This window comes from Diplotaxodon limnothrissa, linkage group LG13 (assembly GCF_057381915.1).
Source record: "Diplotaxodon limnothrissa isolate DT_005_m linkage group LG13, D_limnothrissa_male_GT1.1, whole genome shotgun sequence".
Taxonomy (NCBI): Eukaryota; Metazoa; Chordata; class Actinopteri; order Cichliformes; family Cichlidae; genus Diplotaxodon; species Diplotaxodon limnothrissa.
In genome coordinates, this window is record NC_140608.1 from 25,808,150 (window position 1) to 25,835,079 (window position 26,930).

The 26,930-nt window shown below is 39.5% G+C and overlaps 1 protein-coding gene across 3 annotated transcripts in view; it reads left to right on the forward strand.

The window, feature by feature from the left end:
* Nucleotides 1-26,930, forward strand: part of rims1a (regulating synaptic membrane exocytosis 1a) — a 114,563-nt gene that overhangs the window by 82,599 nt on the left and 5,034 nt on the right. The window contains exons 10-28 of one of the 3 annotated variants that reach the window (XM_085368937.1): nt 2,719-2,842; nt 3,711-3,728; nt 6,045-6,091; nt 8,292-8,407; nt 8,501-8,631; nt 9,187-9,358; nt 9,535-9,682; nt 9,921-9,977; nt 12,741-12,906; nt 13,351-13,455; nt 13,903-13,962; nt 15,978-16,055; nt 17,974-18,063; nt 19,227-19,310; nt 20,906-20,962; nt 21,275-21,340; nt 25,042-25,151; nt 25,242-25,360; nt 26,683-26,843. In XM_085368937.1, coding sequence (XP_085225063.1) covers nt 2,719-2,842; nt 3,711-3,728; nt 6,045-6,091; nt 8,292-8,407; nt 8,501-8,631; nt 9,187-9,358; nt 9,535-9,682; nt 9,921-9,977; nt 12,741-12,906; nt 13,351-13,455; nt 13,903-13,962; nt 15,978-16,055; nt 17,974-18,063; nt 19,227-19,310; nt 20,906-20,962; nt 21,275-21,340; nt 25,042-25,151; nt 25,242-25,360; nt 26,683-26,843 — 1,909 coding nt within the window. The remainder of the gene's footprint in view (nt 1-2,718; nt 2,843-3,710; nt 3,729-6,044; nt 6,092-8,291; nt 8,408-8,500; nt 8,632-9,186; nt 9,359-9,534; nt 9,683-9,920; nt 9,978-12,740; nt 12,907-13,350; nt 13,456-13,902; nt 13,963-15,977; nt 16,056-17,973; nt 18,064-19,226; nt 19,311-20,905; nt 20,963-21,274; nt 21,341-25,041; nt 25,152-25,241; nt 25,361-26,682; nt 26,844-26,930) is intronic. The other 2 variants (XM_085368938.1, XM_085368939.1) reach the window with 2 other exon arrangements.

Below are 26,930 nucleotides of genomic sequence, written 5' to 3' on the forward strand. Positions count from 1 at the left end.
AGGTTATAAGCGGCACTACCTGGAGTTTTTGCTTGATTTGTTGAATAATATTTGTTGTGCAGCTTCAGAGATAAAATCTCTTTAAGAGTTTTTGAGTCTTGTTGTTTTGGAAGAACACTTCAAAAAGTTGTGTCAGGAAAAAGAGCATATGAAGGCATATTGTTAAGCTCTGAAGAAAAAAAACAAGTAAATGTGTCTGCTAGACTAGCTGTTTCTTTTGAGATACCTTGTGTTGAAACACATCAAGCTACACTCCACTTGTGTTCCTTATGTGAAGAACTTCCCTGTGATGGTGCTTATTTACCGTTTACACCGGATGGTTTTATTTTCATGACAGAATACCCAATATCCTTTTCAGAAGAACCTTTTGAGCATATGCTCCTTAACTTGTGGGTCCTTTGCTTCCTTCCAAGTTGGAGCTAAAATATCTTTTTATTGTCATATGTCATATCACCCAGTTGCATATCCTTAACAACTGGTAACAACCAGGTCTGTAGTGAAAGCGACAATTTATTTCTATCTTTGAAATCCCTAAAGTGATGCAAAAATGATCAGACTTCTAATTTTTACCTTCCAAGTTTGCCCAGTTGTTAAAACAAGTTCAGGTGCAGCACTTCCAGTCATCAGCCTATCAGCACAAAGTCAGGGCCCGTCCATCCATTCTCTTGTGCTTATCCTTGTTAGGGTCAGAGTCAGCCTATCACAGCTGTCTTAGGGCGAGAGGAAGGGTACACCCTGGACAGGTCAAAGTCAGGGTTGTTGGAGCATTTTCATCAGATGCTAAAGTCACTGTTCTTAGGCAGATTTTGGGAGAAGGGTTTTTCAATGCTTCATGTTGACAGCCAGAGAAGTTTCACAAGTGACAACTGGCTTTAGCCCCAGTGACATGGTGTTTGCCTGTTCTGTATACGGTGCTGAGGGTTTGTTGAGGGTTAAGGATGACAATGTTCCAAAAAACTAAACTGACTATGTGAATGACTTCCAGCATAGTTTATACATTCGAAGGTAGCTGGCAAAATAGAAGTTGGCTGCATCGCAAGGAATGATGAAGCTCATTTACGAAGCAGGCTGAGTGGTGCCAGTTCAGTCCTGATGATCAAGTGCTGTTGTTGGATGCTTCTTTCAGGCCAGGTCCTTCCACAGTGGTGAAGCAGATCTCACGAAAGAGTTGTTTAATTTCTACACCAGAGTTGCTTAAGCTCTGTCTGTTGAAACCACCCTTTTGTGGTTACCCAGTCACTAGTAGTAACAGAAAGGGAAAAAGTTGGTACTGGGAATTAGGCATGTGGTTGGTTTAAAGCACCAAAACTCTCAGAAATGTGAATAATTTGTTAGTTCACCTAAAAGAGTTTCTGTGTGACGAGCTGGAAAAATTCCAAACGTTTATTTGCTGACACACGTTCACAAACTCACCATATTCATTTGATGATTCATATGATTATTGATATTCCCCATTAAGCAGCACTTTTACTAGGTGTCAGCTGACAAGTGTAAGTACTTGGATGCAGAAGTCAGGTTCATACTTTAAAACAACATCATCGACCCATCATCTTCTAGCTGGCTAGCTTCTAGCTCCCTTGTTTTCTTGTCCCATTATGTGACAACACTCTCAGGTTTTGTTTAGACTCTTGGCAAGGTCAGTATCACTAAGCCTGTTGCATTTCCACTTCCATGATTGGATGACTGTATTGACCAAGTTTGATCTGCAAAGTTTATGAGTAAAGTTTATCTGTTCGAGTGATACTGGTCCTATTGATTAAAAATCTGGAATGCTACACTGTCTGTCTGGATGATGTGGTTGTATAGAATGACATTTGTGGCATTCATATGTTGTGTATTTGTTCCTTATTTAAATGTCTGTCTGCAGTCCGACTGAACACTGACTTGGCTAAATGTGAATTTGCTATCCATTAGTAATCTACAACGAGCATGTTGTTGGCCGGTGTCAGCTGTGGCCACAACGAGGGGTGCCAAGGGAAGGCGCTGGCCAGAGAACAAAAGAAAAAAAAAGAGCTGATGTCATTCTTAGGCATGGTCGGATATTACCATAGTTTCTGCTGGAACTTTTACTGGAAGATGTCACTTCCCTTACCAGTCTGAGGAAGGCACATGCTATATATTTGTGGTATATGATGCGTGGTCTCTGAACTTGTAGTTCTAGTGTATGCTAATCAAGAGATCTAAAAATGTGGAAGTGGCCATGGTCACACGTATTGACAGATGTTCTTATGTGGGATCATGCTGCTAAGGTTAAGGTAGTATGTAGGCTGTGGTGGTGCCAGTTGACGACACTGTCTCTTTTGGCTCGTGGGCTGGGAGGTTGTATTTGTCTTTGTGTTTTGTGTTGCAGGTGTCCAGTGGGGTGTGGTTGGGTGATGATGAATTGGGAACACCTAGGTCCAGTGTTCCCCTGTATAAACGCATGCTCCACTTGTTACCTCAGGGGGAAGAATAACTTTGCACCTAAGCTATTATTGCTGCAGACTTTTGTGCTCTTCTTTTCCCAAACAATGTTTCACTTACTACATTAGCACATGTTCAAACATGCCAATGATCCTGACTCATTTACTGACATATGTCATGTTTTTTTGTCCTTTGATAACTTTATTTAGTTTTGTTAATTTCAAATAAAAACTTTATTTGTTTTAATCCTGTCAACAGCCATTACTTTGACATGGCTTTTGAGCTAGTTATGACAATGTGGACATCTGATTTCAGGTGACGAGGTTTTGCAGTGGAACGGGAAGCTGTTACCGGGAGCAACTATGAAGGAGGTTTACAACATCATCTTGGAGTCTCAAGCTGACCCTCAAGTGGAGTTGGTGGTATCCAGGCCTATTGGGTAAGTCAGGCATGAAACACGTCCAGTATACTGTCAGAGTCATATGTTTTTACCTGGTTTGTCAGTTACTAGTCTATTTGTAAATTGAAACCCTTATTTAATTAGGCAACATTTATTTGGACTCAGAGTTGACCTCAGACAAAGCAGGAGGTTATGATGCACAGCTGCATTCAACGTATTAAAAACAACTGGCCATTGGACTGGGAGATAGCCATGTCTCATATGTCCCCTTTAAAAAAGCACTTGCTTTTATTTGTCGGATGGTAAAAGCTGAATTATTATTGACCAAATAAAACTGTCTGTAAGCTCCATTAAAGACAGGAGAAGCTGAATGTGAAGTTTTTAGTCGATGGATTGCAAAGCTCAACAAGCACAGTCATGAACATACTTCTGAAGACAGTAGACGCCCTGAGTAAAATTTATTTTTAACTCTAAGTGTATCATTTCAAATCATTAGTATCAAAAGTCATCAGTAAACAAAAAAAAGTTCATTTTTCTCGAGATACTTTGAATTGGATGCTTTCAGGTACACTAACTTTGCCTTATATTTAGCAGACTTGCTAACTCTTACATTGCTAACATTAGCAAAGCTTTGGAAAAATTAAATCAAAGAGAGGGAGTTTGAGGTGTCACCCTCTCATTTTCTATTATTGTTCAAGAGCTGTCATTTCAAAAACGTCACACAAACCAGGGTGCAAGCTGGTTTCAGGTATTTTGAATACGTTTTGTTGTTGTGTGTAATAAGGTCAATCCAGTGGGTTATTTTAAAAGTAAAGTGCCCACTGGTGCAGCTCTCAAATTTTACTTTTCTGCTTATTGATGGAAAAAAAAGTTGAATATATGAATTTCTCTCCAAACACTCACGAAGGGTGTATAGAAAATATCAGTAAGTAATCTTTTTTTTTTTTTTTTTTAGGACCTTTTAATTCTGCCACGCTTATGGAAACTATTTTGGTTTTGCTGGTGCCATTTTGCATCCCTAAAGGAACTAACTGTAATACTGTTAAGTGAGAAATCTAATTGATGTCACTATATGGTTTTATGAAAGTAGCTGCACTGTGTGCTAAATTAAACTACAAGTTTACCTGTTGGGATGCAAAATGGCCAGCGGAAAACATCCATCAATGTATCAGTGTTTTCGCAAGCTTTTAAGCTGTTTGTGCAGCATCTGGAATTCCTATTTTTTAAACTCCTGATTAAGTCTTACCCTCGAGTAAATTCATAGACTGTATATAAAAGATGGTCACAGCAAGCAAGTAAACTTGCATTTTTTTAAATGGCCACAAGAGGACGACTAGTGTCAGTTGTTATAGAATGCAACATGATTGGTTTTTTGTTAAATTTTGGTCCCACTAGGAGTCAAAAAAGGACGATAAGAATGGCATGTCAGATAAACAGCCTGTCTTGTGATTGACAAGTTAGAATGACTACGCAGCTGCAACTTCTGTTTTTAAAAACTGAAGATGGCAACATTAAACAATCCTCAGGACTTGGAAGAACAGGATTTTTCAAAGCACTGGCCAATCTGGTCTTTAAGTCTGACGTCATTAGCCGTGCCTGGGCCTAAACTCCGCTGCAGGTCCCTAAGTCACACGATCACTGCAGCGTCACTGAGAGTTAAAAACTGTCTAAACTCTTTCATCTGTAATAAAATGATCAGTGTGGCTGCTCTACCAGGTGTAACAATTAAGTTTACATTCAGGCATCCATGAAAACCGAATTTATGAAATTTAACAAAGTTTGTAGGGTTACTGAAGCTTGGCTAGCTGGTGTATAATGATGTGCTACGTGATCGCTAGCAACACAGCTATGTTAGCATAATTAAAACAGTGAAGCTGGAGGATGAACACTAAATATTTTTGCACTCGATAAAAGTTAACGTGAGGGTTCCCGATGGTTACGAACAAATACAATCGCATGCCAGGATCCACAACAAGAGGTTAGTCATTAATATACTGCTGCATGGGCTTAGCTATAGTTTTAAAAACTGAGCTTTAAAATGAATAGCAGTAATAAAAACCGAGAGAGGCCAACAGTGATCACTGACTGTTTTGGGAGGCTTGTTGAGATTAATACAACAAGATACAAAGCATTAAAACATGTTAAATACACAACAGCCTTATTAAACGCAGTAGTTTGGGCCTGGAAGCAGGATTCATCACGTCATCACTTAAAAACTGGATGGTGTGATGGCTACGTCTGTCTTTTATATACAGTCTATTAGTAAAATCCAGCACACAGTATCCCTGGTACCTTATTTCTGAATTACTGAAGTTGGGTTTCATAAAGCAAGCAATATTTTTTTTTCCATATACATGTTTCCTATTTTTGATTTTGGAATGTGTTTCAAGGCAACCTATGATCCATGAAACACTTATCAGTTTAATATTTGAATTTACAAGTAAAAATTTTACTAAATGAAGCAGTTTTCTTTCAACTTGAAGCAGAAATAAGAAAATTTCAGTCTGACAGTTATACATTAAGTAAAAAGTTGAAGGTAGGAGATGACTAGCCTAGCTATTTCCAGACTTTATGCTAGTTTATCTTAGTTAGCTTTAAGTCCAGACACTAGCTCTTTGAGTGGTATCCATATTTCTCTCAAAAAGAATGTTTTTTAGGGATTTGATTGTTGAATAATGGTTTGTTTGGTAAGTAAAACTCTAAAACACTGCCACTTCATGTGTAAAACCATCACATGCCTGATGTGAGTCCAAGATTAGCACACTTTAAATTTCAACTGAAAAAGAAAATTACACTGATAAGTGTTACACAGATTACCATTTCTTTTCCTTTACATTACATTGAGCTGGTGCAGTGGATTCTGGTGTTTCCCATGGGTTGTGGTGATGGATAAGAAAAGATGGCGGTGTGGATAGACGCTAATGAGCTAATGGTTTTCACCCATTATAATTTCCAGTTGTGATTGGTCGAACAGAACTGAGTGAGTCTGGGAAACACTGCAGTCACGGGAAGAGCTTTGCTCTACTCACATCTCCCTTTGCTTCTCCATTTTTTTAACCACATGATCCTTTAATCTCAACATCCAAATAACCTTTGTTTACAGTGCTGCTTTCTCCCTGCGTGGTAACTACTGTCTGAATATGCATGTACGCCTGTGTGTCACTTTTACATCTAACATTCTTAGTCTGACTTCAGTGCCAGTACAACTGTGACTCATGTGTTTTTGCGGTTTCTCTTTCAGTGATATCCCAAGAATCCCCGACACGTCCCACCCTCCATTAGAATCTAGTAGGTATCTCCTCTGACATGTTGAGACTGCTCTGTGCTTGTTTGTCACCTATGTATGTCGTATATCTGTATATCTAGCTGATTTCATTTGTATGATATGAATTATAGCAAAAAATACGTTTGTTGATGTACTATTATATACTTTATGTTATGGATGTCATATTATGTCATATAAACTTAAAGGAATAGTCCAAAATTTTGAAATATTTTCTTCCTTTCTAAGAATTAGGTCTTGTGTGAATGAGTCAAGAAAAACTGAAAGAACTACCTCAAAGGTTTTTAAAAAACACTATTCAACTGTTCACAAAAATGTAAAAAAATAAAATTTGTGGTTTTCATTAGTGGAAAAAATATTGAGTAAATTCACTTAATTAAAAATGTCATAAATGTCCTTTCAATAGCGTAATGGTTTACAAATTTACTTGGTAACCAAAAGGTCATTGGTTTGATTCTAGCTGGAGACGCAGATCCCTTTGGGGTTGTGTCACGAAGAGCATCCAGTGTAAAATTCTGCTAAATCAAAACATGCACAGCTGCCCACTGTGGTGACCCTTTGTGACAAATGGGCACCTGAAAGTAGCTTTTTATGCGTAAAAGTCGTCATAATAATACTGTGAACTTACAGTACTGTCAGACAAATGTACGGCACAGGTTAAAAAAATATTCCCTTCTGTATTTTAGTAGAGTTGTAAAGGTGAGGTATAAAGACTATTAGTTGCGTTGCCTTGCTGTTTGTACACTGTGCTTTTTTTTTCATCCTATTCTTTTCTAATTAATAGATAAATTATACTTTTTTAAATAGATGACATCCACTAGTGGCTCTGCCAGTTATGTCTGTTTTGGAGTTGTTTAAATTAAGAGCTCATTCATTGGTGAAATTTTCCTGCCTCGTTTCTTATGCTAAATTAAACTGATTTCTTCCTGGTATTTATATTCTCATCTAACTCCCAGCAAGAAAGATAAATATTGGCCCTTAAAATGTTGAGTGGTTTCTTTAAAACAGACACTCATCTTAAACATAGCCAGAGTATCAGGATTCAGACTGCTTTACAGGTTTTTTTTCTATCTGTGGCTCTGTGTGACATCACTAAGAGCAGATAGTCCTAATATGATCATCTAAGCCAAACGGCTCTGGCTAAGACAAACGATGATGAAAGGGTGCCCAGAAAGCCCAATATGACATAAATGAGGATTTTTTTCAAATAATAAATCATGCAAAGGTATTCTAATAGACAGGGGTGTGCATAAGTGGTCTGCAGGTGCGCATTCGCTGTCAAAATAGATAAGAAGTTGCAACACGTGTTTGCGTACATATAAAAGGCAGTGTTTTTGTCCGCTAGAGTGGGATTTTCATGGCATATTCTGCACCACATCTCTGTGCCTTCATCATTTGTTTGAAGCCAGCTCACCTCCTGCAACCACTTTTCAGAGAATACGCGCTTCTTTTGCGGTTCGGACTCCTTCTGACATTTCTTTGGAGGTGGAGGAACACCAAAGTAATTGCTTAAAGGAGCTTCTTCGACATCTTTAAGAGTTCTAAACAAATGTCTGTTCTCCTCCAGAAAATCTTATGTATGCAAACACGCGTTGCAACTTCTTTTCTGGTGCGCGTCTTTTAGTTTGACAGCTAATGCGCACCTGTGGACCACTTATGTGCACCCCTGCTAATAGAGTCTAAGAATAAAAATCTCATGTTTGAAATGAGCATAATCAGTTCCCTTCAAACACGTGGAGATTGATGAGTACTAGAAGTTTTCTGTTCCCTTTCTGAACATGTGGCTGATAATGTCCTCTAATATTGCGTTGAGTGACTAATTAGACAACTCTTTTTTTTCCTGAAACTAACTGATGTCTGACATCTGTGATGAATGTTAGCGGGAGAAGATCAGTTTCCTGGTAGGCAGTTAGTTAGATGACTTTTGATCATGTAATTGAATATAAGGCTTTCGTGACCCAAGTCACACTGAAGCCTGCTGGACTCTAACTAGGACAGAAGCGTGGTGATTTGTCATCCTGACAGGTTAGCTGACTTATACTTTAAACTGTTTCTGTGTGAACTTTTCTGAGGAGTCTGGAGTTTCAGTAACGAACGCACCTTTGGTTTTGGAGCAGATTATGTTTTCAGTCTGACTCCCTTCTGAAAGACAGCTGGCATTTCCTGCTCGGGATTTCAAACATATTGCTTTCCCTGCCTTCATAGCAGGTTCCAGTTCTTTTGAGTCCCAGAAGATGGAGAGACCATCCTTAAATGTCCTGTCTCCCTCCAGTCCCGGGATGCTCCGAGATGCTCCGCAGTTAATGCCAGGGCGACTCTCAGTGAGTGTGGGCACTTGAACTGTGGAGGACCTTTCAAGTTTGCTAAATGTGAAGACATGGCATCGGATTTGTTTTTGTTTGCTTCTCATCCAGGTGAAGCTGTGGTACGATAAAGTGGGTCACCAGCTCATAGTGAACGTGCTGCAGGCTGTGGAGCTTTCTCTTCGGCCTGATGGGCGGCCCAGGAGCCCTTATGTCAAAATGTACTTCCTCCCTGACCGCAGGTATGCCAACCCTGACACAGGCACTCTGAACAGTCACAATGCCTAGCCCTCATTTGGCATGAAAATTATGGCCATTTACAAAAGAGCTGCAAAAAACCCTTGTGACACGAAGGCTAGGACACGATTCTTTTATGCAAACTGCACAAATCATGCACGTGACTTTTAATGTAAAACACTGGAGTTTGGCATCGAATATACTTATATAATACAATATGCACAAGTTTTTGATATTGAATGAGTATTGTTTCGTCCCTTAGACTTGGAAGAACAGTTTGTAAAAAGAACAAAAATTTCATGTTCTGATAGTATAGTCAGGGTTAGGGTGATCGCAGATGATGACTTTGACCTCACATGGATAAAATACATCTTCAGTAATCATGTTATACAACGCAATCGAAGAGGGTTTTTTTGGGAAAAGACACTCTACTGTGAGTTTAGCATCTCGTTTATATTTAAAGAAAGCAGTTCCAGTCAGCTGAATAAGGCACAAATGGGACTAGAATCAAAATCAACATTCAACTGACTTTAAAGACAAGAATCTGTTGTTTAACACAGCGACAAGAGCAAACGAAGGACAAAAACAGTGAAGAAGACCTGTGAGCCTAAGTGGAACCAGACATTCGTCTACAGTCACGTCCATCGCAGGGATTTCCGAAACCACATGTTGGAGCTGACCGTGTGGGACCAACCCAGGTCTCCAGAGGAGGACAGCATCTTTCTGGGAGAGGTAGCACACACATCCACATACACACATGCCGGGTATTCATATCTTGTGGAGACATCTACTTGACACAATGCTTTCCCTAGCCCCTAACCCTAACCATCAAAAATGAATGCCTAACCCTTAAACATTTAACTTCTTTACAAAGCACATATTTACTGTGTGGTTGGTGACTTGAACAGGTCCTGGTGGAGCTAGAGACGGCCTTACTGGATGACAAGCCTCACTGGTATCCCCTCCAAACTCATGATGTCTCATCCATACCACTGCCCCAGCCCTCCCCATACCTGCCCCGACGACACATAGACGCCCCTGGCAAAAAATTGCAGCGTAAGTCTGTCAAGATCTCGTGTCGTGTGCAACATGACATGCATAAGCTCTTTCATATATTTCTGCTTGTAAGTGTAAGTGTCCTGTCCATAAGCAGTTTAGCATGCGTGTCTATGTAAATGTCTGCTTTCACTCCATTTCCCTAATACTGCATTTGATGTGTGCATCCATATATATGTGTGTGTGGTGTGTGTACACATCTGTGGGTATCTTTGTGTGTGTGTCTGTTACTGTTTAGGTTCTCAGCGTGTAACAGAGGCTGAATTTGATGAGGGTACAGCAGTAGTATCTAAAGGTGGGTTGGGACTGTTTCTTAGTTTTACATGCAGGTTTTCTGCAGCTTGCACTTCTGTTCTCGGTGTTATTTGTAACTATAGCTTTTAAAAAATGAGATCTGCTAAAGAGTGGTTACATTTAGGCTTGGTTCGTAATCCAGAATTTAAGTTATTTGGTTAAAAATTGATAACTTGAGATTCTAAATGACCCCAAAACTTCTTACATTGCACCAGATGTTGTTGTTGTTGTTGTTGTTTTTTTTTAAATTATCCATTAATAGGGACAGATTGTGGTCATTTCACAATAAGTCCAGTATGGATAGTAGTACATAGTAGTAGTACTTTAGTAGTGTACAAAGATAACTGCATATTTGTGTACTTTACCAAATCTGCCAGATTTACAGTTTAAAATAATCTTCATTTATCTTATACTTGTATATGGTACCACCCTCATCCTTAAAACCAGCTTACTGGCTGCTAAACAGAAAAATCAGGTGATGAGGTGAGTGGGGCTTTTTTGTGGGGCCTGTGTGCTTGAAAGGACCATACTGGAGATAACTATGATTCCCCTGAGAGGTCAAATGCAAGTTAAGAAAAAACCAGCAGATTAGTTGAACACAGTGGAAATAGAAAAAGAAAATGCTGCAAAACTTGCAAAAAAAAAAAAAAAAAGATGGATGTGTGTACTGTGACATCATCCACAGGTTTATGACATTCTGTTTTGAAGCCATGGGCTTAGCGTTTTTACCATCACCACACTGATTTCCAGAAAAAGTGTTGTGACAGGGAGGGGGTCTCAGTCATTGGCTAACAACAATCAGTCATTCACACGTCATTAGCCAATGACCACGCCCTGTATATTGTTCTATTGTGAAACAAAGTGAACAAGAGTTACAAAATATATTATATTTTTTATTTATGACTAAAAATTATTTACTGAGCACATAAACTCATCAGGAAAGTGTTTAGTTAGAAGGTTGTTTTCCCACAACCTTCTGTAGGAATAAAGTGTTTTTACAACCACAGTTGGCCTTGGTGTATTGGCCTTCAGAAAGCAGGCAAAGGCACCTATTGCCTTTTTTATTCCAACCCGGAGGCTACATCCATTTTAAACTTGCAAGTAATGTAATTTGATAGGCTATTAGCAAGATTTTTAAAAATTATAAGTATTTTAACATAAAATAAGGTAACATGCTACTGGCATATAAGGAAATTGCATGTGGAATAAAGCTAAACTTGCAGACATTAACATAATTATAGAGAGGAATGCTGTAAGGTAAGGCCATTAGCATGGTTTTAAATCAGGTTACACATGAGGTGGAAGGCCACTAGCATGACTTCTTATATCTTTTATATAGTGTTTGTATCTAACAGGTTACTGACATGAAGTCAATCATCCATGTTGTGAGGGCTATGAGCATGAGTTTAAACTACATAAGTGGAAGCAGGGTCAGTAGCATGAATTCTTGTGTCTTTTATACCCTCTCTGGGTATAAAAATGTAACTTAAACTAGCTAGGCCTGCAGTGTTTCGCTAAAACACAGATGTGTATGTTAAATTATGTTGTTGTTTTTATTTGATCTATATCAGTGTATATAGTGAGAATGCAAAAACTTCTGTACATAAACACCAAATGAATAAAAATTACATATATTTCTTTCTTCTTGTTCATTGCAAGCTACATATTCATGTAATAAGACAAATCAATTAAAGGCAGTGTTAGCATCACTGTTTGATTAACAGGTATTTACAGACATGCATGACAATACATTCCAGTGACCAAATGCCACAGAAATAAAAGGTTTTTAGCTAAATTTAATAACAGTAAACCTCATGTATACAGATTTATTTCAAACCCTACGCGGTTTATTTAATAAGTTTCATCCAGACTGATTAATGCATCGAGAAAGAGTTAAGGAACAGACCTACACGATGATCACTCTGGTGAGAATGTGTTGTGAGGGTAGCAGACATTGGCTTAGTTATAAACAAATGCTGTAAGGTAGCAGAAAATGAACATGAATTTAATTATCATATATGAGGTAGTATCATGAATTCCTCTGTATTTTTAGTGCTAAAGTGTAGAAGGCTAATAGCATGTTGTAAGGGTAATAGACATTAGTTTAGTTCAGAACGTAGCAGGTGACTAGAATGAAATTAAATGTACATGGTATAAAACAGCAGACTGTTAACAAGATTTAGTCACAGATGTTATGATTTAATATGATTTTTTTTCTTTTTAAGTGGAAACAGTTCAGAAGTTGTCTTGCAGGCAAATGATAAATGTAATTCGGCCTGACTGTAGCTAATGTATGGCTTTGGTATAAATTTTTGACATGCAGATATGGTGGTGGATAAGAAACAATGCAGATTAAAAAAAGATACTGTAGAAAAATGCATTTCACTCTAATTCATCCTGGCTATACTGGCTATGTTCCACTACTGATCTTGACTAGCAGCCATATTTTAAAGCCATTAGCACATTTTTGCAACTTCAAGGCCCACGCATCTTCCCATGTATGCATAATGACAGTTATTGTATATCATTAATGTTTGCCAGGATCATATGGAAAACCTTAGCGTTAACAAACCCATTTTAGTAATATTATTCACTCAAGAAGAGACTGTATATGGATTATATAGTACTACTTAATACCGTTCCTTTCTTATGAATTTTAGAGACTGAAGGTTTTGTCACTATTAAAGTATACACTCTGAATTGCACTTACTTTGCTATGATCTTGTTTATGTACGTGTGCATGTGTGCTGCCATTTCTCCATAGCAGCAGATGGACGTGGCAGGGAGAGGCAGCGGGAGCCCACATCTACCCTGGAGGTCCCTGAGCAGCAGAGGACCCCCACCCATCACATACGTTCTCGTTCCGTCTCCCCTCATCGAGAGGAGCAGGGGCGCATCCGGTCGCGGCCACCCAATGTCCCCCCCCAGAGGTGAGGGTTGAGTAAGGCAGGATTTTACTCCCCATTATTTGTCCAAATGGTTATATTTTAGCCATAAATTGTCTTGAACGCATTGCCCTGGACCGATTGCTGAGTCCTGTGAAAGAGCTCTGTCGATTCACGTCTGACGATGATTACTTAAAAAGACCGATATCGGCCTGGGGAGACGATAGTGAATGCATGGAAGAGGCAAAACCAAGATTCAGGAAAAACAGACAGGACATGAGTGTTTCTGGAAGCCAGCAAACTGAGTCCATCTACTAATGAAATGTCTGTCTGGCTCAGAACATGCAGTGCTGCCAGCTCTGCTTTTAGTGACTGAGCTAAATGAAACCGAGCAGCAGTGTGCCGCAATACCACCTGACCACTAACCTCACAAGTCAGTCTCTCATTTATCCGTCCATCCATTTATTTATTTATTTACATTTCCTTCAGGAGCCTGGATGATGAGCTTTCTCACGGTCACCGTTCTCGTTCTCCGTCCCGCTACTACGATGCTGGTAGAGGTCGCCATCAAGGGGAAGGGTATCTGGACGACAGGTGCGTGCCTGTGTTTGGTCACCACTTGTAGTGTAAATGTCATCAGAGTTGCTTTATGTTGTACAAGGCCCTAGTTTTTTGTGCAAATCCGCATCCGCTGAAAAAGTGTGTACAGAGTGTGAGTGCCTGTGTTGCCAAGTCTAACTTTGTTTACTGGTCTCTTAGATTTAAATAGTTGCTGCTTTTTGTCTGTTTTTGTTTTGTTTCTTGAAAAGCGTTTGATGCCGTAGCTATCTTTTGAGTTTCATGTTGCACGAGGTGACCTCAGACCTCAGTGTTTAGGTTGAAAGCTCTCGGTTGCAAAACTGAATTTCTGAATCTGTGTGACTGTGTGGAACCAGCCAAAGCTCTCTTTCCTATTCACTCTCTTCTCCCCTCTGCTCTTCTGGGTTTTTTTTAACTGTTGTTGATTTCCTCATATGTCATCCATCCCCATGGTTACCACAGTGAGGTCTTCACGATCCACCAATCAATGCGAGGCAAAAGTGCTGAGTGCCTGCACACCAGGTAAACTGGCCAATCGTGACATGTTTACATGTTGGTTGTAGATGAGGTGTGTTTTTGTCAGATTGTCTCTAATTGCAGTCTGTCGCTCAAGACTGTTATTTAAGAGTGAAACGAATATGCCTCTGAAATCGAGGTAAAAAAAATCCTGTGTAATGTAAAATGTATACAGAAAAGAAATGTGAACAAGTCCCATGCAAACTTTGACTTCCCAGCATTATAAAAGAGAACCGAGTTATATCAGACCTTACACACAGACACATTAGTTGGTTTTAGTCCGTTCATTAAATGAAATAACTGTAAGAAAAACAGAATGTGTCATGTCTAAATAACGAGACAAAAAGGAGGCCAGTGAGCTGAAATCCTGTGGTAATCTAGCTGTACTGCTGCCTCAGATCCACAAGAGGACACTACAGGACCATGCATGGTTTCAGACTTTGCTGCTTTTCAAGAATCAGTCCAACAGTACAGCTTGCAGGGGCTAGACCACAGGTGTCGACCTCCAGGCCTCAAGGGCCGGTGTCCTGCAGGTTTTAGATGTGTCCTTGATCCAACACAGCTGATTTAAATGGCTAAATTACCTCCTCAACATTTCTCAAAGTTCTCCAGAAGCCTGGTCATGAACTAATCATTTGATTCAGGTGTGTTGACCCAGGCTGATATCTAAAACCTTCAGGACACCGGCCCTCGAGGCCTGGAGTTCGACACCCCTAGGCTAGACTTAAAACTAAATGTTGCTTAGTGTACACCTGCTTTCATACGTCCAAATGATGAATATGCACCAATTCTGTCTCTGACTGAAACAATTTAGGGCACTTTTTGCATGATGCTCCAATATCTTTATTTAGTCTGAAGGCTTTTGGGTCATTCCATGGAAACTGTACTGGTCCTCCTGTTTCTGGACAAAAACCAAACTATGAATTTTGTGTTTCATAGCATATTTTAAAACCTGCAATAATGCACGATTTGAAAGCTCGGGAACTCGTCAAATATCTTTTTTTTTTTTATTAATACGCTCATTTGTCAGTTAGTTAGCTTGGCCCAGTCACAGGAATACAGCCAACACTATAGCCTGAGATGAGGTAAAATCTAATTGGATAGAAAAATTCAAAATGATGTGTCAGAATTTCTCTATGTGGTCAACGTTAACACCAGTATGCACACATATACACATATACAGTGCTGTTTGTAAGCCTATGTAAAACTGCATGGCTCTAAATGAATAATATTATTTCATCCAAAAATACTTCTTTTTCACACTTGATTGCTACATTTCCCATTAAGAGAGAAGTGTTGGTGCTACATAAACAAAATACCAAAAAGTTATTACGTATATTACATGAGACACAGGAGACATTTTGGTTTAGTGTGTTTGGTCACTGGAAACTATATTTTTGGGGGTTTTGTTTTTCCCTTTAAATGTTAGGAACCCAAACGTGACAGTTTTCATGTAATGACTCTTACTGATTATTATTTATATTTTTAAGTTCACGTGTAATGTAGTGACTCTTACATTGCCATTTGAGCACACAGCCAAAGAGGTAAGTTACACTATATATACCTTTGTTAGAGGTATATAAAACCCCTATACAACCGTAGCTGTGTTAGTATCTAACCTAGGACACTTTTTGTACTTTTTATACACACAAGTGTATAAGTGTACAAGTGTTTGAGGAAAGGAGGGTGTAAAGTGCTAAGTTTGTCTGTAGAGAAGAGATCTGGCTGCTGCTGACTGTACGCTCTTAATGCAGAGATAATGTGCTTACTTATGCTTTAACACCCTAAAATCTTAGCCAGTGATTTTTGCAATGACCACAATATCTAGAAACATGTTGATAAATAAATCTAAATAATTAACAAATCAAAAATCAATGAGATCACTGGATAAGATGCCACTTCTTTCCCCCTTTGTATCTTTCGGTTGTCCATGCACTCCTATATACTTTTTTTCTGCTCTTCCTCCTTTTCCTTCCGGCTTCCTTTCCTGCTTGTGTCTGCTGCATGCATGCTAACATCAGGAGACCTACTAGGCACAATAACACACTGCCACCTAAGATGCCACTTTTGTTCAGCAGTTTCCGCAAACAGGCAAATAGGTAAGTCTTCAGTTCAATCGGTTCAAATGGAGAAAGTGTCCAAATCTGAAGGGACTTTCCCTGTGTCGACATTTTACCAAGGTAGATCACAGACTGTATGTAAAAGATTGACCTGCTCAGAGTTGTCACCTGTTGTTGGTGAATCCTCAAGATGAACATTTTGCTTTTTGTTTTTTAAATAAATAAAGTTATCCCTCTAAAGGGGACCATGATAAAAAAATCACCATTAAATATTAATTGCATTATATAGTACTTCAGATGTTTAATTGAGCCCATAAGGTTTTCAGAAAGATCTTTTCTTGAATGTGTTTGCTCTTTTCCCCATGTTTGTTTTCAAATGGACATCAGGTGTCTCCCCCTGCTGGCCATTTTAAAGAATGCAGTATCTCTTATCAGCACACAATACCAAAGGGGCAACAGCACAGGGAACAATTTGCTCGTCACCTGCTGCTTTGTTGCAGACATTTAATCGCATTTAATCGAGGACAATTCAGGCTTTAGTTGCCTTAGTAACGCTATATTGTATTTAATATGCAGTCACATTCCAGCCAACAGCATCCTTCTATGGTATTTCATACAATCACTTGCCTTGAAGTTGAGAAAGTTTACATTTGGACCCGCCCACTTCTCGTTACCAGCGGTTACTTTGACTCATCGCTTCAAGTTACTGAATCCCCACGACTTTTTTGTTCTCTGATTGCCTCATCAGTCCTTGTTGCTTCCTGCATGGATGTCTTCTTCAGGAGCATCCACATAAGTTATTACATGAGTACATTCTATTATTCATCTTTTTGTTTTTATAGATTCATTTGGCTCATTTTCTGAAATTGATTCACTATCAACAGCTTTTATTTTAAATGACCTCTTGCAGAACTCACACTTTAGCAATCACTGATCTAATGCAGTTTTTGAATAACTGGATAAACAACGAGAAGAGCTTCAGTATAATGTTATGTAGCATAACATTCACTGTCATTAAGGCGTTAATAAAAGTTTCTATCATTTTACTGTTTATTAACAGCAGTTATTAAAGGGTTTCTGCAGAACCTTGTGTGAACTTGATTACAAAAAATGGCGCCTACTTTTTGTCTGCTGTCATACCTTGAGCGCTCCTAGCCAAGAGCGACAGAGAACAAGTATGACTGTAAGACTTTGAAAAAAGACAACAAAAGAATTGAGTCAGATGACATTTTCATTGTCAGAAAAGTTCTTTGAGGTGCTATTAGATGTTGCTCTTGCTCTTCGCGCTCCATTTGAAGCATACTGAAGCCATCAGACAATTTGTAGTACCAGTGTCAACTTATATTGGACTGGTTAACGGTTCAGTCCTTCCATCACAGCAGGGGCTTCTGGTTAGTTTCCAACCTGTTTTCTTTCATTTCTTTAGTTTAGTCCACTTTTTGAAATTTTCATTTCATCAGTAGCTCCACGCTGCTTGCATATTAAATAAGTAACTCTGTAGTGAGACTGAAAATGGTCATGGCGACATGCCGCTCCACCACACATCTGTGGTCTAATGGTGAGGTGACACATCGGTAAGGCACACACACACACACATTGATGATGGTTTATGGTTAACATGGATGTTTAAGTGTTCCGCGTTGGGAAAAATGCAGAGATCAATCAGTCTAGTTTTGGCAGTAACAGCTAGAAGACACATTTTCCTCCATACTCCATCTCCATGTCAACCATTGCAATGTACAGACACTGCCATCCTGACACCAGCTGGGTCAGTCATGGTTTAATTTCTTAGAACAGCATTATTAGGGAAATCTAACCAGACTTTCTTTTAAAAGACTTTTTCTGTTTGTCCATTGTTTTTCTCTTTGTGTCTGTTTTTGTCCTCCCACCCTGTCTCCTCTCCATCTCCTCCTCCTCTTCCTCCATTGGATGGCATGTTGTGCTGTGGTGCCTCTAGTGATCTGCAGCCTTCTCTGGACAGGGTTAGGAGCGCTAGTGCCAACTGTCTGGCTCCAAACAATCATGCCCCCTCACCAGAGACTGAAAGGTACCAGCCTCTGTACCCAACCCCCTTCCTGTAGTCCTCCTGCACTTCAGCTTTCCCTGGTCTTTGTAGTTCCTTCACCTCTGAATGATCCTACACTAGCCTGATATCATCCTCACCCCACCTACACCACTATTGTGCACCACTCTACTATTCCAGCAAATCCCCTTTGTTACCTCTGTCCTCAAGGTTGTTCATGATGATGTTGTGATTTTTGCAAAGTCTCATTGGCAAGCAGCATTCTGAGTATTCGGGTCAGTTTAAAGACAACTTCATAACCAGCTATCAGACAAAGGAATCAGTTTACCTTACTTGTACCTTACAGTTTTTGATTTGTCACTTCCTTGAAACTATTCCCAACATTAGACGGTCGAAAGGATGTACTACGAAGCAAGATCAGTTGGTTAGCAAAAGTAAGGCTAAATGATGCAGTTTTACTAATTCTAAGAGACACAATAAGTAAACCTCTTGAGCCTATAGACTGCAAATAAATGATGGATGTAGTCACTGTGATGTCACCTGTTGGTTAGTGAAATCCCTTTGTAAAACCTCAGGTGAAGCATTAATCAAAGGTAGACCCACCCTGCAAGCAAAGATTAAAAAAGCCTGGGTCTTCTGAACTTGCTTCGCAGTAGACCGTCTTTTTTAGTTACTTTTGTCTTTTCAATGCTTAATACAAAAGTCCTGTTGGCATTTGTCCATTTACTTCAGAGTCACTGTGTCGTTCATGTTGTTCCTTCTGGTTGTAAAGTGATAACATAACTGCACTGTAAACGGTGGGATTCACGTTTTAATGCAGAAAAGAAATGCCCAAACAATTGATCTTTGCTGTCCATGAAAATGAGAAGAAAAGCTAAAGCTAAAAGAAAAATATAGACTTGCGTTTAAGTGTCTAGAAACACAACACAAAATAAAGCTAATGTGAAAATGGGGAAACATTTGCGAACAAACTTGCCATATTCAGTTTATAAGGTGATAGCGTGCTAATATTGTGTTTACAGCCTGTTCTGTTACTCCCAGGTAGTCAAAATGTACCCATAGCAATGGCAAGCAAAATCAACTTTTTACTGTGCGCTTTCCTGACACTGGAAAAGCGAATCTCTTGAATTTTTAATGACTTGCTGATTTGGTCCTATGGGTGATGTATTTTGTATGTGTACGCATAGAAAATCTTTGTCCCATTCCCTGCCCCGAAGACGTCCGGCAAGTCCAAGGATTCTTATTCAACATGCTTCCCCTGAAGATGACAGGTACCCTTTTGTGGACCATTCTCACCCAATTGCTTCTTGTTGGAGCTTGACTTGTGCCTTAAAATCTCACGCCATTATGACCCAAACACTAAAGTTTGCCAAGTTACTTTCTTTTTCTTTTCCTTTCTTTCTTTCTTTTTTTCTTTTCTTTTTTTTACAGTAGTTTTAGTAAGAAACACATTTTTGTCAAACCCAGTGGAAATATTCTTGGCTTAGTTGGGTCCTATTGGGTTGAGGCAAATGCCAAGCTCTTTTTGCCAGATTGTTATATTTCTATGAATGACTAGTAGTGATTTTACAATTTAACCTTTTCAACTTTCTAATTCGTCAGCTCTCCGCAAGTTTGGCAAGTGACTTTATCTTGTATCATATAAAACAAGTGTAATTAAACAAATTTTAGTACAAAATATAGCACAAACTAGCCTAAACTCAGTACATGGGGTAATAACTACCCTGACTTTGTCCTAATGATGCAATAAATAACAAATGCCAACTGATTAGTGAGCTTTAGAGGTTTGGGTGGATAAGGTTTAGATCCTTAGTAAAGGGGAAGTCTGGACATGACTTTATCTACTTCCAAAATCAAAAAGAGGAAAAAGTCTAAAGATTTGGCAACACTTGTAGCATGTAGTACAACTTCATTGCTAGACCAATAGGTTTTGGCTTTCAAATTTCATGAGGTCATCATAAATCAATTACAAAAGATATTTTAGGAAACATTTATGAAAATATATGACCAGCAGTAATACTTTGGTTGGACTTTGCCAGACTAGCTTTTTTGTTAATCTAAGACTGCATGCTAGGCTACGCTAACACCTTCTAGTTGTAGTTGCACATCAAGCAGACAAGAATATATACAAGAAATATAGGTTTATTGCTATTGACTTACCTTTTACTTTGACTGCATTTTTATTTGAACAAATACAAGATAAAATCACAATCTATTATCACTTTTGGCAATTTAGCCTTCTGCTGCAAACTTTAGTAATAGATGAGCTGATCTCAGTGAGAGTGAATACGATCTACAAAGTAGAACTTGTCCCAATGAAAAAAAAGTCCTCTAGGCATATACAAGTTTGATTTTTTTTCTTTAACTTTGTCGCTCACATTGTGTAAAGGGTTATTTGTGTGGCTTTTAGTGTGTGGGTTGTGTTCTTCTGGCTTGCCCTTTAATGCAAAGAGTGGTAGCAGCAGTTTTTGGTCGTGATTGTTGTTGCTGTATCTTTGTTTAGTTGACTTTCTGTTCTTTGTGATTTTTAGTATCAGGTTTGTGCTCGTTTGAAGTTAAGGTAGTTTGTACTGGCTCTGGTGTGAAATCCTGCCCTTTTGCATTTGCTTCCCACAGTCTCTCCGAGTTACATTTTTGTTTTAGGAATTTGCATCCGCAGCTTATGTGTGCTTTCCTTCTCCTCTTAGTCTTGAGAAGTCTTTTTTTGAAGGCGTATTGCTCATTAGTGGTATAAAATTCATGCAATCCACAATTCATATCATAAGTGTGATCGTGTATGTGTGTGTGTGTCTCTGTGGGTGTGTTTGTGTTTGTGCGTGGGGCGGTGCATGGATCATCCTTGTCATCTTCATGTCCGTGAATGGAGAATATGGATGCTACTTCCGTCTCAAGAGAGTTTAATTCACCTCAGTACAAAGAAGAGGTACACACACATTTATGAACACACACACACACACACACACACACACACAGGCACACTTACAGATGAAGCATGACTGTATAACACCCCTTATTCCTATCATCATCATACCATCCATCACAGGATTCCTCCTATTTCCTGTTTTACAGATCATAAACTTATAAGGCCGCTGACGGCTCCAGACAGAGTCAGGCCCTTCTAAATTGAAATGATTTATCCACCATCACGCTCTCTTCCATCCCCTCATTCACCCATCCATCCATCTTTTTTTGTTCTGTGGTGTATTGTCCTTTTTACTCATCCACCATTCTCCAGGAAGCCTCGGACCCTGGAAACACCTGAAAGCCACACTCTTGGCAGGAAGCTCTTTGACAGTGGCAGGTAAGGCGTGTGCGGCACGCTCAGCGTATTTCAGGTGGCTTGTTTACACACAAAGCTTCTTAGATGCATTCACCAGCTGGGAAGAAGCTGTGTTTTAGTACTTGGTAGCAGATAGTAGTTATAAATAGGTCCAAGTATTTTTTGAGGCCCTTAATGCTTAGCCACAGTTAGGCACAACCACTGTGAAAGTTAGCATGGATTTCTAAAATTTCGAAGTCACAATGCTAGCACCTTGGCTGCTACTGTGTTTTGCTGCTAGAGCCAGAAGGTGGCACATTTGCATCATATATATCTGCTAATTAGAGCTAAGTAAGCAGACTAATAAATTAGCATTAATGGACTGTACCAGACAGCAGGTGATCTTATTTGTCATATAATTATACTAAAAATATCCCAAAAAGCACCAATAGGACAAACAAGATGAAGAGAACCAGGTCACTGACACAAATGACACTAGTCCGATTGAGTAAAGTTGCCTGTATCAGCATTTTAATATATGAGAGTCTGTGGAGATTGTAGGACATGCAAGGAACCATTGCAGGAACAGCAGTTTTGACACTTTGATTTTCAGTTTAAGGGGTTGCCACGGTCTAATTTCAAGCACAAGCTAATTAGTGAGTTTAATTTCAGTTATCACTTAGGGTCCTTTTTCATTGGCTGTTTCTGTGTTGTCGTGGTCAGAAAGAGCCTGTAAGTGCACATTGATTTCAGTGGAGATGAATGTATCTGCTGATCTGCAGTGACAGTGTAGTACATCATCGTGCAATAAATGATCGAGATATGGAACATAGTGTCAGTACGTGTTTCCCAAGGGCTCCATGTGGTCCTTGTAAGCATGAAAGATATTCTGATACAAATGTTATGTGTCACACCAGGAATTTATGTTGCTGGTTTTACCACATATCTTTTGTAGGGCTTTATTTTTTAGACAGTGCTATAAAAGTGTTAGATTCTTCCACTGCATGTATACTATAGAGATGCCCCTTTGTTTAGGATACTAAAGACTTTTAGTTAAGTAGTAGGAAAAGTCACTTTTTTATATAATGAATAATTGCTACTATTAGCATCTCCAAAGTGAAAGTGCTAAAATGCTTATAAAAAAGGAAATTAGGTTCTGTGTTTAATATTTTCTTAAACATTGGAGCTGCTGATAATGACATGATAATGTGTAAAAATGCCAGTTATTAACACTGAGTAGAGTACCCAGGGGTCAGGGCTTCATTGTTCACATGGAAATATGCAGTGAATCAAAGCCTTAATTGCGCAGCCAGCTAAACATATTAAAAAAATAATGCAAACACTTTTTCATTATAAGAACATCTGCGTTAAACATTGCCCTCTGTAATGTTTATATAGACACCAATCAGCCACAACATTAAAACCACCCTGTAAAATTTTATGACACCTTGGGAGAGATCTGTAGGGACATGGAGTCTGCATGCCTCGACAGTTGTTCTGTTGCACTGGGATGCTGGCATCACATCCTTTGGTTTGCTTCTTTATTACTTCCTGTTGATGCTTTGCCAGATTTGTCAGAGGTCTCTTCCTGTTAAAAGGGAGTTCTTTCTTCTCACAATCACCAAGTGCTTTCTCATAGAGGGTTGTCACCTTACAATATAAACGTATTGTAAACTGTAACAACTGAAATCAGTGTGTTACTTGTTTTGCCTGGTTTTAATGTTGGGACTGAATCTGGTAAAGGACTGAAACTGCTGTGTCTTCCATCCAGATCCATTACTATATTTGGGTCCAGCTGGTCCAGTGTGCAGTCTACTACCATAAACACAAGCTGACATATGCTGGTTAGCGCTATCTGAGGGACATGCAATCACTTGCGACTTCAGGCTGTGAACACAGAAGCATAAAACTATTAATAGTCCTCATTGTGTTTGGAGGCATGGTTAAAAGTGTAGTGATGCTTTAGTGCAAAACTTTTTCATGCTTTTCTTATGAAGTTTGTATTGTTAAAATGTTAATTAAATTTAAACTAATGTTACTCATAAACGACTCTGTTTAGGTTTGCCTTCATTTAACATCGTTTCTTGTATATTTTATGGATTCTTCCTTTCCCCCCATTTTTCCCATTCCTCAACCTCATTTCTGTCCCTGCATGCTGCTGCTTACACACTGTATTGCTGGGCTCTGGGTTTTTATGGCACTCGTGTCGATGTACACCAGAAACAAGTCCACCTCCATTTAAATGGGCTCCAGGGGAAAGAAAGCCCCACTGTGTCCCCTTGGTAAATGGATTCATCTTAAATCAGCCTTCCTCTAACTCATTTAACCAGAGGCAGAGTCTTGTTTGCTCACTGTAGAGACTCGTGGAGAGGAAAGACACAGGGCTGCTGCTGCTTCTGTCAGCATTTGTATGTGTGTTTGGTGAAATGTCTTTGCTGCATCTCATCAGATGCTGCTGCTGTTTGTGTAGTTGTTGTATATGTGTTGTGTGGACTCTGCAGTCATTGTTTGTATGTGTAATTTCTGAGTGGATGTGGAAATTTTTGGTAAGTGTTCATATCTCAACATTTTAATACTCAGACAATGAATAAGCTTCATTTAACAGTAATTTTATCAATGACCAGGAATATATCTGCTCACGGGTGAGCTAAGGGTGCCTCTGATTTACAAACCCAGTAGAAGTGTGTATTGTATTGATACCAACGCTGGTATTGGTATCAGAATGATACTTTGTTTCTAACCTCTAAATTCAGCACATAGCCCAATAAATTGTGTTAAATGTGTTCAATCATTCCATTTACATTCCAGGTCTCCTAAAATCCAAGTTACAAAACTTAAAAACTTGAAGGTTTCAAGAAGACTTGACACTAGGATGAAACCACAGACTGATCAAGAAAATGTTTAGATTGAGTGAAAGGGAGGCCAATTGTCAAAACAGCCTTTTACTCAGCCAGACTTTTTCGCAATCAGAGACGTCGCCCCCTGCTGGCCATTAGAAATAATGCTGGTTTATAGGCACTCATACATTTGTTTCACTTCTCAGATCCAAAAGCTACAAACCACTTCTTTGCAGTCTATATTCAAATAAAATGACAAAATGTCATGAATAACCCTTGTTATTAGTAGTGCAGTGGAAAGGAGCCCCAAATTTCAAGATTTCTAGTAGGAGAGGGAATATGTGTTATGTGAGAATGGATGGATGTGTACAGTCGTGGTGGGATTTGTGCCTGAAGGCTTTCACTTTCTCAGTGTGTTGTTTCACTGTTTAAATCTTGATTTGCTTCTCTTACTGGCAACAGAGTCCCTCACTGTGAACCCCAAACAAGCCTCACTTTGCTTCACTCTGTGAATATGATGTTTGATCGAAATGTTGCTGCTGCTGTTGTCTTGTTTCCAACGTCGATGTTCCTCCTATAGCTTCTGTCGTCATGTCTTTGTTTTGCAACCTTATGTTAAGTGATACTCGCCTAACGTCAAGAAATGTGAAATTGCAGCAGGTTCATCCAATGTCGAGTACTTGTCAACATTTTGTTCACTGTGTGAATGGGATGACGTGAAGACGTCAAATTCCACCAGCGAATGGCACTCTCGACTGCAAATGTGATGACTTTAATATCGTTTTCCCTTCTTCCCATCTTCACACTTTTCATCCTTCCTTTATATTCACATTTCTTCTCTCCACCATGTCTCCCCTTCCCCTCTCCCTTCTGTTTTCTGCTTTCCGTCATGTTGTTTTGTGTTAGGGGACACCTCCAAAGTGGTGGGTCTCTTTCCTCCTCGGTGACGTCCTCATCAACTCGCAGAGTGAGGCAACTCCCACAGCTTCCCCCCAAGAGCAGCACTGTAGAACAAGGTACAAAGAAAGGTTGACCCATATAGGGTCATCTTTGTGCAGTGTCCGATTAAGTTCTAGTTTTTCGAGTTTCTTTCCTTCACCGTGCAGCCCTGGTAGCAGAGGAGCGTGTCCGTCAGCTCCAGATGAGGGTTCATTCCAATCGGGTCTCAGCTCCAGCCACCTCCAGCCAACAGGACCTTGACCGAGCGCTCAAGAATAAACGAGAGGTAGCCTGACCGTTCGCTTTAAAACAAGCTTGTCTGGAGAGTGGAGGAGGACAATACAGGTTCCAGCCAGACAGAAAGAATGAACCATAATGCTGCTCAAGTGCATCGCAGCGAATTGCATTGACTGTCTGAGAAAGTAATAAATTACAGTACAGTAATGGTGAAGACCACTCCATAAAATGAATCATTTCCAAATGGGCAGCCACTCAAGAACTGAGTTAACGCTTGGAATCTTGAAATGTATAATCCATACCGTCTGCTTTCTCTATTTTTTTTCCCCTTAGAGAAAATAGTTTAATATTGATATTGTGATGTTTAAAAATATATACATGCCAGTAGTTTAACTTCTTCTTTTTGTCTGTGTGATGCATTACAGATGGCTAATCAGAAAATAAAGCATGTTTTAATATAGCAGACAGAACAAACACAACATTTAGGTGGAAGGTGATTAGAGCTTGGATGCATCTAAGCATCTAAAAACATTAGCAGCAGCTGGAGTTCCCAGTGTACAGTAGTCTCGTCCCACCTAACAACTCAGATTGCTGGTTGCCCTGTAATTTGTCATCCTCCTATATGGCAATGCATGAGTGTCTGTCACTGTACTGAACTCAGGCTTGCATGGACTTTAAAAAGATTTAAAAGAGGGGCATGGCTAAGGTGATGTCACCCACTGATCCCAAGTAGCACATCTGACTGGCAAACCAAGGGAGACATATGGTAGCACACAGTAGGTTTGTGCTGCTTTGTCACCCCTTTTCACTCTAATGCGTACTATGATTTACGAAACAACCAGCTTAAAACTAATGATTGAGACCATAAACATGTCAGGAAGTTTCCTGAGGCCATGAAAAATGGAGTGAAATGTGTTCTTTCCCTTTAGCGGTCCACACAAGAAGACTTCTTTATGGAAACCTCAGAGTTGCCCTCTGCTGGTCATTAGAAAGATTGCAGTTCTTCCTCTTCACCCTCACTTTTCAGACCAAAAGATGCATCATGATGCACAGTCTATATGGAGAACACCTGGTTCAAGTTTTAGATTTTTAATAGCTTGTACACCAAATGTAATGTTGTAAAATCCCTTTCTGTAACTAACAGCAATTTTCTATCAATCAGCGTGTTGTGCTATCAGCAAATGGACCAATCAGGATGCAGCAGCAGAGCGCTAGCATTTTATATTCAATTCAATTCAGTTTTATTTATACAGCGCCAAATCACAACAACAGTCGCCTCAAGGCGCTTTATACTGTAAGGTAGAGAATTACTTGCTTCATTTTCACAGCAGTTTTCTAAAATATCTGTTTGATGATGTGTGGTTCATGCAGCTCTATAAGGACCAGAGGAGGAGTAGTGAAAATGTTTCCCATAAGTCCTCAGACAGTGATGTCAGCGACGTCTCAGCCATCTCTCGAACCAGCAGTGCCTCTCGCATCAGTAGCACCAGCTACATGTCCATCCAGTCAGAGAGACCCCGGGGACGCTTCAGGTACACACACACACACACACACGCACACACACACACACACGCACACTCACGCACACACACACACACACACACACGCACACGCACGCA